The sequence below is a fragment of the Oryctolagus cuniculus genome, chromosome 19 (assembly GCF_964237555.1).
Source record: "Oryctolagus cuniculus chromosome 19, mOryCun1.1, whole genome shotgun sequence".
In the NCBI taxonomy this organism is placed as follows: Eukaryota; Metazoa; Chordata; class Mammalia; order Lagomorpha; family Leporidae; genus Oryctolagus; species Oryctolagus cuniculus.
In genome coordinates, this window is record NC_091450.1 from 22,178,901 (window position 1) to 22,192,569 (window position 13,669).

Below are 13,669 nucleotides of genomic sequence, written 5' to 3' on the forward strand. Positions count from 1 at the left end.
CTCTCATGTGAGTCAGGGTCCCCAAGTACTTGAGCCATCATCTTCTGTCCCCCAGGGTATGCATTAGCACAGATCTGGAATCAGAAATACAGCCAGAACTCAACCCTAGGTGGTCTGAGATGGGATAATACAGGTGTTCCAAGCAACATCTTAACTGCTGTACCAAACGCCCTCCCTCTTCTCTCTTTATTTCTGTCCATCTTTCTAGATAGCTTCTCCTATCACTTCAGTTTCCATTTCAACTGTGGGGCTCTCCAAGAAAACCAAATTACTGGGTGGGTATGGGAAAGCCCCATGGGGAAGTCTTTTTCCCTACACCTCCTCTCAAGCCCAGTACTTCTCAGCAGTCCAAAAGCTTCCTCCCGCCTCCTGACCCCAGTACCTGAAAGAAGCCGATGATAACCAAGGGTCTGGAGCTCACAAAATCTGCCACCTGCTGGCTGTTGTTGAACAAAAATGCTTTCTGGCTTATCTGTCTTCTCAACCAAACGACCAAGGCAGTTGATTCAACCACTCCTGGAGAGAGATACAGTGAAATGGATCCCAAAGACGTTTCCTGCTGAACTGGAGCAAAGTCTGTCTGTGCCAAGTTTCATGAATAGAAGCACAGAAGCACCTTGTCTTGAGCTCCTGTTCTTGAGGATCAAGCTCAGTTCCTCCATTCCCTTTTCCCTCAAGTTCCAAGGTGTGGACATTAACAGCAGCTAACTGACCCTGGGTACTAAAGGCCAGACCCTCTGCTGAGTGTTTTGCAAGTGTTAAGTCTTCACAACAATCCTATAGGACAGATAGCCTACTCTCTGCATTTTGCAGGTGAAGAAACCAAAATTCAACTTGTAGTGAGCCAACAAATGAACCTAGAGGTCGGATCTAGGAGGAAATATTCCAGCCTCTTTTTGTCATGCACCCTCCAAGGTGATGGAAAGATGCATTATTCAAAATACATAAATAAAAATAAATAATACCAGCTAGCTTTGCAACCTTGGGAAAATTTCATGCTCCCTCTGTGCCTCCAGTCCCTCAGCTGAGACTCAAATGTCCTCTAAGGTCATAGAATCCTGACTTCCATTTCTCAGCTATCCTATAGGAGGTTCCAAGTACTCAGAAGTCTTCATCTCCCAAATTAGGACACGTACACCATGTCTGGGAAAATATAACAGTGCACTGCAATGCACACAAGGCTATATACAGATGGCCATGTGCTATCCTAAGATAATCAGTTTCACATGACAGAGTAATTCAAAATAGTATTTTTATTAATGTCTGCTATAGGATAGAATGGAACATTTTAAGTGAGTTATTGAGATAAAGCAGTGTTTGTTGCAAGGAGCTTTGGTCTTTATCCACAGAGCTTTTCACTCTCTCACTCTTCATTCCTTCTCTCATTCAGTCATTTGACAAACACTGAGGACTGTGTGCCTGTTATGTATCCAGTGCCACACGTGGTCTTGGGGTTATGATGGTGAGGGGAATCAAATGCCTTGCCACTGTTGTGAAGCTCTCATTCTGTTAGAGGGTAGTCACCGAGTAACTCACACACCGGTGTAAGATCACACCCAGAGGAAGTGTCCAGAAGGAAAGCTCTAAGAGCCTGTGAAGTCAAGGAGGTCTCCCTGGGGCAAATCACGTATGATCCGAAAACTTAAGGATGCACAGGACTTAAGCAGGGCCAGAGAGGCAAAGAAAAGGCTTCACAACAGAGCAAGCAGCCTGGCAAAGGCCCTAAGCAGGACAAACTGCTTCATGGACTTGATGGATGCACTCTGGAGTGCTAAATCAACTGCAGAGGACTTGACTTTCAGCGTCTTTGTATTTCCAAGTAAGTGCACTGCTACATAGAAAGGTACACGCATTACAATGCACAGTTTGATGATTTTTCCCAAATGAACACTCGTGTACTGCCACTGAGATCAAGATTTAGAGCACCAGCAGCCCTGCAGGAGTCCCTGTGTGCCCCCTTGGCAGTCCCCTCCCTCCTCCACTCGAGGGTAATCACTATTCTAGCTTCAAAAGGCATGCGTGAGCCTGCCTGTGCCTGGACTTCACACAGTGTGTGCCTTTGGGGCGGGCTTTGCTTTGTTCAAGGGATCCATCCTTGCTGCCACACACTCGGTGGTCCATGTCCATGGCTGTGCAGTGTCCCACTGTGTGCCATCCCACAAGCCACTGATCTGTTCCCTGCTGATGGGCATTGCTTTGTTTCCAGTTTGGAGATACTGGGAAGGAACTCTGGCGTGGGTCCCTAGGGGCATGCTGTATGCGCGGCGGAACGGAATATGACACGTTCAACAGGTGCCACGTTCAACAGAAAAGGCCATTTTAAGAGCCACGACTGCATCAGGTCAACAGAAGTTCCCATGAGGATGATGTGGTGGCTTCAAGGGATGGGGGGTGGGGAGGTGGGGCTGAGCCACCCTCAGACCTTTGCTCCATTCCCTGCCATTACCCCTCCCTCTGAGGTTTCAGCCCTCAAGTTTGCTAGCTTTTGTTTCCACAGTGGTCCTACTCATCCTTCAGGAAAAAATGAGCACATATGAAAAAAAAAACATAGGAAGTTTTTTTGGCAAAATTATGCTGTAAGCGCCCTAGAAAGAATTGCTTTAAAAACTCTGAAAATATATTTAAAATAAATTTAAAAAGTGACCAAAAGCCCTCCAGAGGAGTTGAAATTTCAGGTCTTCAGAGTCCTTATGCCAACCTCACTTTGTGTCACCCTCACCCTCCAGCCTTGTCCTCCCTTGAGTCATCTCCTCGCACACCAGGCTCTGGCCCTGGCCAGGCCCCTCCACCCGCCCGTCCCTTGCCTCTGATCTCTCAGTGTGGCTGCTTATCCCTGTCTCAGTTTGGTTTTCTCCACAACCCCCTAACTGTCCAATCATTCTTGGTCTTATGACAGACACATTCTGCTTCCTTGCTGAGTCTACCACTTTCTGAAATTATTATGATTATTTTTTCTAGTGCATTCCATGTGTGCCCCATAGCTCCTATAATTCCTGTCACATACTAGGTGTTCAAGAAATCGCTGTAGGATGAATGAATGCAGTACATGAATCACTAAGGAACTTGATCTTGGGCCATCCTCTATGGAATATGTGACTTGCCTGGGCCCCTCTGCACCCTACTGGTCTGAGGTAGCTGTGAACTTGTCAAACACTTTAATACAGGAACTTGCAGCGTGGGCACTGCCCTCCTTGGGCACTGTGCCTCCTCTGGTACTGGCTCTGAGCCAGAGGACACGGTGACAACTGAGGTATGAATGCTGGGTCAATCATTGACTGGGGCCAGCACTCTGCTGAATATTTCCAAGCACAAGCTGTGAATGCATCATTAATAGAGGCGCTGGAGGCAACGTGAGTCTCCTCCCTCCAGGGAAGTGGTCAAGGCCAAGTCTCCCACCAGCAATCCTTGGAGATTAGAGGTGACTGCGGACTTGGAGCTTTGACCCAGCAAGGGTAAATCTCACCTGCCTTTCCATAAAAGTCATAGCAGATATTGAAGCACTGTCTCCTATCTTAGCTCAGACTCCTGATTTGAAAATAGGAAATTGGCAGCTGGGGTCTGAAAGGCTTGCTCAAATTCCTGTAGCCAGAGCTTCTCCTAAAATCCAGGCATCCTGTGTCCCAACCCAGACTCCATCCCAGCACCCCACTGCCTCACTGAGGAAAAGGGGGGATGGGCAAGCCCAGTGGAAAAGGGAGTCAGCTCCTGGCTCCATGCCTTCTGTGGCAGACCCTTGAAATTCCATCCCATTCAAATGTAAAAGCTAAGAACCTGATTGTTCCAGGCCTTAGATTAGAGTCTGGTACTCACAATATACACATCTGTCATTTACTGAGACTATACCATAATGTAGAGCAAGGTTCAACAAACTGTAGCTGGTAGGCCAAATCTGGCCCTATGTTTGATGTTATGAATAAAGTTTTATTGAACACTGCCATGCCCATGTGTTGGCATATGGCTTCTTTCACAATGCATCAATAGTATTAAGTAGTTGTGACAATTATCGTCTCTCCCATTAGGCCAAAATATGTTCACCATGCGGCCCTCTACAGAAAATGTTGCTGACTCTACCACCTATTAGCTGGGGAGCTTGGAGGAAGCTGCTCCACTTTTCTGTCCCTCAGTTTCTCTGTCTGAAGAAGTATGCAGTGAACTGAGTGCTGAACTGGTTTTACAAAGGCCCAGTACAGTGCCTGCGACATAGTCAGTGCTGCAGGTACAGGTCAGGCCCCGCACCTCGCAAACACTCTTGCATCATCCCAGCAACCCTGGGAGGTGGCTGTGTCCACCATCCCCATTTTACAGATGAAGAAACTGAGGGTCAGCAAGAGGGAGCAGTTGTTCCTCCAGCAGAGACTGAGGATTTAGATCCAGAAGGGTTGGTTGCCATTCCAGTAGCCCCCTCAGAGGGCCCAGGAATGGAAGTGAGGTCAGCCCCTGGCCCTGATTTGAGTCAGCTGGGATCTGCCCTGCAGGAGGGAAGCAAGCCAGGAGCAGAGCTGCTTCCTGAGCAGACTGCATGTGGGTGAAGTGGCTTTGGGCTTCTCCCATTTGCAGCCCTCCCCCCGTGCTGGCACATCACAGAGGGCTCCTTGCCTGGATTCAAAGGGCCCATGGGAAGCAGCAGTCTCTGGCACTTCCCTCACTGCTGCTGCTGCCCTTCCTCCTCTCAGCCTGCCCTCAGCCTGCTGGGAGCCACAACTCACTCTGTCTCTTATGTAAGCGCTGTACATTTCTTTCCCAGCATGTCCTAGGCAAGATGAGCCTGCATCTACTATGCCACCTTGTGTACACTCTGAAAACCACAAGGCATAACCTGTCATTCCTGCTTGTGGTGGCATCCCCAAGCCCACTTGTCCCTGCAACGATCCTCAACCTGGATTGTTGGAAGCCAGACACATGCCAGACCCCATGATCCACAGCCTCAGTGTCCCGAAAATCATTCAACACATATATGATGGGAACATTCTACTAGCACTGTAGAGGCCGTGCTGTTCCCTTCCGTGTCTATCAGTTTTATTACACTCATCCATCCATCCAAAATTAGGATCTGCTGTATGCTACACTAAGACATATAATTCTCCAAGTCTCGATATTAAGACAAAGCTCGACAGGACATAGGTTTTCAATAATTGGGTGTTGAATAAATGAATGATAGAAGTTAAAGCGTCTGGTAGACACCTCATGCCAACCCAGCCTTCCTTCTGGCTAACTGGTACTTCTCTGTCCTGGGACTCTGTCAACATCATTTTAAAGTAGAAGACTGGGGGAGGAGCTGGTGGATGTAGAAGCCACGGACCCCAGCCTCCCACCTCTTGGTTTCTCTGGGCCCCATTAGCTGAGATGCAAGCTGTGGTAGAAGCATCTACGTGTTCACCAAAATTCTCCTATGGACACAAAGTGAAATCATCTTTTTCGGCCCTTCTTGCACTTGGGTAGAAGTGATGGTTACCACTTCAGGTCAGGTCAAATCCATGAATGTCACCCATGGCAAACTTCAGCCTTCTCATGCCAGCTACTGGCCAGAGACCAAGAAAAGGACAAGTAGCTCACGAAATGACCCTAGAGATGAGTGCGGCCACAGCAGGAAGGAGCCTGGGTCCCCGTGAGGCCAAGTGGAGCAGAACCTCCCCGCTTTACCTTCTGGCTGCCATGCTGGTTTGACATGAACTTGAGATAAACATGGTGCACAGGCACCCTTACCTTTACAGCAGATGGGCTCCAACCTGTTGCCCTCAAAAAACAGCTTCAGGGACGGCCCCTTCTTAACACCAAACTCCTGCTGAAGCTCCTTCTCTACGGTGATGTCCACTTTGCCAAAGCCAACCCCGTTTTTGCCTTTGCCCATGATGTCCACAGCTTTGCCCAGCTCCTCAGCCAAGTTCCTGGACTGCTTTGAGGATGGGTTATCTGAAAGAGGCAGTGTGGAGACACAACTTGGGAGAAACTCTGCCCAGCCCCACCCTACCCCCATCTCCTTAGGTTACTTCTTTATCTGACCTGTTTAGCTCCTGGGCCGTGTGCTCAGTTGCCAATGAATAAATGAGATGTGGGGATGCAACAAAACATCATGAAAGCAGACCATTCGGGAGACAACATCAGGGTATTTGGGGTATTTTGGGTCACTGACACTGGAAACAATTCAACTTAATCACTCTAATCTCCATTTTCACATGGGAAAAATAATAGCAGCTACTTCATGGAGCTGCCAGAGTGAAATGAGAGATTTCAAAGATTTTAGTTTATTTGTTTGAAAAGCAGAAGGTCAGAGAGAAAGAGAGAGAGCTTCTAGCTGCTGGTTCAATCTCCAAATGCCTGCAACAACCAGGACCAGGCCAGGCCAAAGCCAGGAGCTGGGAACTCAGGTGGGTGGAGGAACTCAAGTACTTGAGCCATCACCGGCTGCTTCCCAGGGAGTGTATTAGCGGGAAGCTGGAATCAGTAACAGACCCGGGACCTGAACCTGGGCCTACCAACATGAGATACAGGTGTCGCAACCAGCACCTCAACTACTATACCAAACACCTACCCACAAAATGAAATTTATTGGGGCTGGTGCTGTGGTACAGTAACGTTAGTCCTCCACCCGAGGCACCAGCATCCCATATGGGCACCGGTTCTAGTCCCAGCTACTCCTCTTCTGATCCAGCTCCTGGCTATGACCTGGGAAAGCAGTGGAAGATGGTCCAAGCACTTGGGCCCCTGCCCCCATGTGGGAGACCAGAAGAAGCTCCTGGCTCCTGGCTTCAGATCAGCACAGCTCCAGCCATTTTGGCCATTTGAGGAGTGAAGCAACAAACAGAAGACTTCTCTCTCTGTTTCTCCCCCTGTCATTGATTCTAACTCTGCCTCTCAAATAAATAAAATCTTTCAAAAAATGAAATTTATTGAGCCTCAGTTATATAATGCTTATTAATTTTTAAGAGCTTCGTATGTTTCAAGTCATTTACATCTCCCAGTGACTCCACGGGATAGGTATTTTTTTAATTTTTATTTATTTATTTTTTTTTTTTGACAGGCAGAGTGGACAGAGAGAGAGAGAGACAGAGAGAAAGGTCTTCCTTTTTGCCATTGGTTCACCCTCCAATGGCCGCCGCAGCTGGCACGCTGCGGCCGGCGCACTGCACTGATCTGAAGCCAGGAGCCAGGTGCTTCTCCTGGTCTCCCATGGGGTGCAGGGCCCAAGCATCTGGGCCATCCTCCTCTGTACTCCCGGGCCATAGCAGAGAGCTGGCCTGGAAGAGGGGCAACCAGGACAGAATCCGGCACCCCGACCGGGACTAGAACCCGGTGTGCCGGCGCCACAAGGCAGAGGATTAAATGCCTATTGAGCCACGGCGCCGGCCTCGGGATAGGTATTATTATTATCTTTTCAATTTTATAGGTTGGAAAAGTGAGGCACAACAAAATTAACTACTTGCCCAAGGCCGTATGACAGTGGGAGCTATGGTAGAATTTGAACCCATTCATTCCGGACACAGAGTTCCTGATCCCCTGACCTCCACTGTACACACAGAACACTTAGCATGTGGTCAGTACAAAACCCATTACTATTATAAAATTTCTATAAATAGAAACTGGGGGAGAAGGGGAAAGATGGAGAATGAGAGAGGCTTCAGGAGTGCCATCTGGTGGAATGTTCTGGAGCTAACAGGCCAAAGTGGGGCCCTGCAGTTGCATGGGACTCTGGCACAGAAGGAAAGCCAGGTGTGTGTATTGGGGGGAGGGGGGTGGTTACGACGCTCCCTGACCCTTTCTGAGCCCACTCCTCAGGGAAGGGGGCATCAGAAGGACGTGACACTCTCAGGAAAGAGATCTGATGTTCTGGTCTCCTTGCTTTTCACGGTGGGGTGCAAGTGGGAAGGGAGGAGCGGGAGGCATTCTCTTTTCTGGAAACAGCCTTTGAGAACAGGCATACGATCTTGGCAGTGGGAGAGGCCTTTCCGGCCTAAACAGCGGGGCACTAAAAGGCATTCTGGTTGGCCTTTCTCCCCTCAGAGAACCTTGTGAGATGGCTGCCCCACACCTGCAGCAGGTGGACCAAGCCAGGGCAGGGACCATTTATTCCCTCTCGTGCAGGAACACCTGCTGTGCTTTGTCCAGCACAGCCCAGAAGGCCAGGCCCTGGGACACCTGGGTACAGTCTGCACCTGCCAGTGGTCACACATGCTCCCATGATGGAACCCAAATGCAAACAATCATTTTCATTAAACTCCCCATCAGCAGACACCTCCCTCACAGATCACTGCTTCTCCGCCCCCTGCTTTATCGCCCTCACTGCCTTCATCACCTCCTGTCCAGCATCACCAGCAGGCTCTGGCCTATTGTTGGCTGCTCTGGTCTAGCTTCCTTGTGGATTTCAGCCACACTTAAAGGATTCTGACTCCTTTCCTTCAATGGGACAGAGAAGCCATACACAAACCTAAGGCTAAAGCGACATCATGGTATAGCTTGCAATTTGCTTAACCTCTCTGAGCCTCCGTATTCTCATCTGGAATTTGGGGGTGACGTTACATATTCACAGGGGGCAGGGAGGCGGGCCTCAGCCCACTCATCACTCCCCACCCGAGAGAGACACTCACGGAAGAGCACCATGAGGAAGCGAGTCTGGTTCAACATCTGAGCCAAGCCTGCAGGCGTTAACACCATCAGGTTGCCTTCCTCTAGGATGTGCAAGGGCTTGGTTATGTTGATGCTGGAAAAATCGGACTCCTCCTCCAGTGAGCTGTGGACGGTAGAGACACAAGAGGCCACCAACAGAAGGGGCATCCAGAGTCGCTCCATGGCTGCCCTGCAGGGGCAGGAGAAGGAAGAGAGTCCTGGTCGGCACAGCTGGCAGGGGCCCCACGTTGTCCCTCCCACTGCCTCCCAGCAGTGCCCGCAGCTGGGCAGCAGTGCAGGAATAGACACGTGGCTTTGACTCGACCTCAGCCCCAGGCCTGACCATGTTGGGTGAGAGTTCAGAGCAGCAGGGCCCCCTTGGAGCCACAGGACGCAGAATCCCACAGGCCACATGGGCCCTTGGTTTCCCGGAGATGTTTGCAGAGAGGCATTCCCATCCCCGAGTCTTAAGGTGAGCCCTGAGTTTCAGAGATGACTGGTTACCTCCCCCATCACAGTCTCACAGGAGTCCCCCTGCCAACAGCGCCTCTGCACTGTGTTCCTCCAGCTCCTGCTAGAATGCCCCCTGGGACGGGAAGCTCACTACCTTGCTGTGTACCCCATTTGATTTTCGAACAGATTTTCTCAGGTGTAAATATTTGCTTTTTAAAATTCGTGACTGCAACACACACTTTAAAAAGTTCCAGACAACACAATAGAAACAGTAACAATTAGAAAATTAAAATCTCCCACATTAACCCACTGTGGCAGAACTGTTTGGAATGAAACTTGCACATTTTGAAAATGCCCGTGTGAACATACCTTCGAATGCATGTTTAAAGCATAAACGACATCACACCATGCATCTTGCTTGGTGCTTGATTTGTTCTTCTTAATCCTGGATACACATGAAAAACCCTTGGGGAGATTTTAGGAAAAGCGTTGCTGCTCTATCTCACCCATGACGAGTTAATTCAGAGGCACTCAGCGTGGTGTGGACACATCAGCATGTTTCAAATGTTCCTCTGCTGGTTTCTCGTTTGTTTAAACTTTTTATTTGGGAAATTTGAAACATACAAAAAAAGAGAATGATGCCATGGATGCCCAAGGTATCTATTCCTCAGCTTCAGTTACTGCCGAGACCAACCTTATCTCATCAAATGCCAGGGATTCCTGGTCCACTGGGCAGGCTGGATCAGGAGGCTAGAAGGATCGAGAATGGAGATGGGGCCCTAAGGGTTGGTGAGCAAAGCCTTGCCTGGTCAGCCTTCCCACTGGCCTCACAGAAGCAGCCACAGCTCCTGCCCACTCTCATCTGCCCATTCATTGCATGCTTTTGACATCTTGGCACATGGTAAGTACAGTTCTGGATGCTAGGGGTACAAAGGCACATCAAATGTGACAACCCCTGCCTTCCAGGAGTGGGAAATCCAGTCAATGACACAGGGCTCCCAGATGGAGATGAGTATTGAGGAGAGAATGTAGATAAAGCAAGGTTTGAAAGTGATATTGCGGCTGGTGCCATGGCTCACTAGGCTAATCCTCCGTCTTGCAGCGCCAGCGCACTGGGTTCTAGTCCCAGTCAGGGCGCCGGATTCTGTCCTGGTTGCCCCTCTTCCAGGCCAGCTCTCTGCTGTGGCCAGGGAAGGCAGTGGAGGATGGCCCAAGTCCTTGGGCCCTGCACCCCATGGGAGACCAGGATAAGTACCTGGCTCCTGCCATCGGATCAGCACGGTGCGCCAGCCGCAGCACGCTGGCCGTGGTGGCCATTGGAGGGTGAACCAACGGCAAAGGAGGACCTTTCTCTCTGTCTCTCACTGTCCACTCTGCCTGTCAAAAAAAAAAAAGTGCTATTGCAAGGGGGTAGTGTTACCATTTTACATTTTTATTTATTCATTTGAAAGCAGAGAAAGAGAGATGAAGAGAAAGATTTTTCCATCCCCTGGTTTACTCCCCAAATGGCCCCAAGAGCCAGGGCTGGGCCAGACCAAAGCCAAGAGCCCAAAACTCCCACGTAGGTGGCAAAGACCCAAGAGCTGGAGGCGCCACCCACTGCCTCCCAGGATGAGCACTAGCAGGAACCTGGATTGGAAGTGGAGTGGGGACCCACACTCAGGCACTCCCATAGGGAATGCGCGCATTCCAAGTGGCAATCTTAACCCCTGTACCCCAGTGCCCACCCGAGTGTTGGCATTATAAATAGGGTGGCCCTGGGGAGGTTCATCTCTAGGAGAGGAATGCATTTCTGGAGGCAGATGAGAAGTAAGCTCCCTAACCCCTGCACCTTGGCTCTTCCTCGTGAGACCCTCCCCCTGGCTCTGCATCCTCAGAGGGCTGCCCTCAAAACTGAATCCTTTTCTGGCTCAGTACTGGCATTGCACCCTCAGCCAGCCAGGCCCTCATCTGTCCCTTGTTCTCTGGGCTGCCTGCACCTGCTCCTCTGCTCTGTCATCCCGATGACCCCTCTGTGGCCCTCTGTGTACCCTCGTCTAGCCCTACAAACTCCACGTGCAGCTCTGATGATTCCCAGCTCAAATGAGAGTGTCTATGATGGGAAAGTTTTATGACCAGGAATAGTTAACACTGGGGGTGCGTACCAGCCTGCGTTCTGTCCACCTACACTCCCCCACCATTTGGGTCCCGGGAAGCAACATCTCTTGTCCAGATGGTACCATTACCTCCTTGCTCTTCCTTCTGCATCTGCTCTCTGCTTTCCCCCAACCCTTTCCCCACACAGCAATTAGAGGCTTGCTCTTTCAACACAAATGGGATCACACTGCTCCTCTTAAAGGCGCCAGCGGCTCTGCTGCCACACACAACGCAGAGCTTGCACTGGTTCAATCCAGCTTCCTGCACACCCTGGCAGGCAGCAGGTGATGCCTCAAGCACTTGGGTCCCTGCCACCCATGTGGGAGATCCAGATGGAGTTGTAGCTGACTTCATCCTGGCACGGTATTAGGAGAGTGAGCCAACCAGTGGATGGAAGATCGATCTCTCCTTCCTCCCTCCCTCTCTGCCTTTCAAACAAAAGCACAAGAAATAAACTTTTAACAAATTACAAAGAGCTTCTTTGGGAGGGTCTAAAAAAGACTGATGCTCAGGGCCAAAGCCAACAGGCTGCAGTTTCACCGGTCTGGGGTTGGGGTGAATCAGGGCACCATGTTTTAACCTCCCCCTCCAAGCTGATTTAACCATGTAGCCATTTTTATACCTGCAGGAAGCCGGCTCACTCCTAAGCCGGCTGGAGTTGGGTGGCACGTCAGGAGGACTGTGGTGGCCTGCAAAGTAGGCTCTTGGCTTCCCTTTGTGACCAGAGCAGGACTTGGTTTTCTAAAGAAACCCAGAGGTGCAAATCAAGTCCCTCCCTGGGCACTGGGCACAGGGCACCGTGAGGCTGGGGCAGCCTCAGCAGCAGTGTTCTGAATTCTGAGGTTCTGGAGGGATAGGGTGACCCTGGAGAAGAATGAGCATTGTTGAGTAAGAGGTGGCCCCGCCCATGGACCGCAGGGGCTAGAGACTGTGTGGAGGGCCAGGGGCAAAGTGGAAAGTGGGGTGCTGGCAGGGGGCTGGAAGGGCCCTGTGTTCCCTGCGAGTTATATGGCCTTGAGCGTGTCACTCCCTCTCTCTGAGATTCAGCGTCCCCTCCTGTAAAATGGCATACAGTTCACAGGGGTGTAGGGCATCAGACAAGGCGGTACACCCAACAGGAACCACCATGTTCCCCTGGAGGGCAGGAAGCCCCTCACCCATCACCACCCCAGCCTTGGCCCCCACTGCTCGTTCTCCACTCGTTCTGCTCCAGTCACACTGGTCCTCAAATACGACTGCTGCCTTGGGGTCTGCCTTCCTCTGGGGAAGGTCACCACCCAGGTTCACTGCCTGGGACCCAGGAGAGGACTGGGCCCTGTGGTCAGGCTTGATGGAGAGGGAGAGGGGCCACCCATCGAAATGGGCCACAATAGGGTGGGATTTTGCACAGCACCTAAGACACCACTTGGGACGTCTGCACCCCATATCTGAGTGCCTGGGTTCGAGTCCTGTCTCTGCTTCTGATCTAACTTCCTGGTAATGCACACTCTGTTAATACCACACTCAGCCGGTGGCAGCTCAAGAACTTGGGTCCCTGTCACTTACATGGGAGTCCTGGCTAGAGTTCCAGGTTCTTGCTGTCAGCCTTCAATATTATAGGCATTTGGGAGTAGACCAGTTAGAAGATTCCCCCCCCTTTCAAATAAATAATGAATTTTAAAAACTTTTTAAAAATAAAGCAATGAGCTACACAGGTCAGGAAATAAGACAGAACCACAGAGGGACAGCACACATTGAGGGGTAATGTCTTGGTCCTTTTTCTGAGGCTGGACAATTTCTAAAGAGCAGAAATTTTATCTGGCTCATGACTCTAGAAGCTGAGAAGCCCAGGCACCCAGTACCGGTACCTGCTCACCCTCTGGCGAGGGCCTACTTACAATGTCACGACACACACACGGCACCATATTGTGAGGCAGGGTAAGCGTGCTGGAGAAAGCTCACTTTCACAATGCAGCCACTCCTGGGATAACCCATCGGTACACTCACAGATCTATCCACTCCCCAATGGCCCTGTCTCTCAATGCTTCTGCAAAGGGGACCACGAGTCCAAGATGTGACACATGGGGGATATGTCCCAACCACTGGCAATAAACACCTGGTGTGTACTGAATTACTACAGAGAGGGCCAGCTGATGCTCAAGCACCCGGTCTGGAAGACACCCATGCGCCCTCCTCCATCAGGGGACTTCAGTCCCATTCTGGGGCTGACAAAGGTGCTTGGATGAGCATGTGAATTTAGGTAGGGTACACTTACTGGCATTATTTCTAGTGAATTTAGAGAGCTGTGCAGCCATGGCCATAGGAAGAGACCCATGCTCCTAGAAGTCACTTCCTGTCCCTGAGCCTGTCCCCAGGAAGCCACTCTTCACCTTCAGTCTGTTTACACAGGAGAGTACATATCATTCTCACAATCCTATCCTTTCTGTTAAAACAAAGTCCTGTGCTCTTTTCGGGTTAAATGGTGACCTGAGGTTCCACG

General features: G+C 50.5%; 1 protein-coding gene across 4 annotated transcripts in view; it reads right to left on the reverse strand.

Moving 5' to 3' along the window:
* The window catches only part of PDILT (protein disulfide isomerase like, testis expressed), a 57,155-nt gene that overhangs the window by 16,485 nt on the left and 27,001 nt on the right, over positions 1 to 13,669 (reverse strand). Inside the window, exons 1-4 of one of the 4 annotated variants that reach the window (XM_002711767.5) lie at positions 11,813 to 12,030; positions 8,583 to 8,791; positions 5,704 to 5,910; positions 383 to 516 (exon numbers count right to left, since the gene is read on the reverse strand). In XM_002711767.5, the coding sequence (XP_002711813.1) occupies positions 383 to 516; positions 5,704 to 5,910; positions 8,583 to 8,784 (543 nt within the window). In that variant the 5' untranslated portion in view covers positions 8,785 to 8,791; positions 11,813 to 12,030. Of the gene's footprint in view, positions 1 to 382; positions 517 to 5,703; positions 5,911 to 8,582; positions 8,792 to 11,812; positions 12,031 to 13,669 lie in introns of those variants that run through there. The other 3 variants (XM_017342475.3, XM_051847834.2, XM_017342477.3) reach the window with 3 other exon arrangements.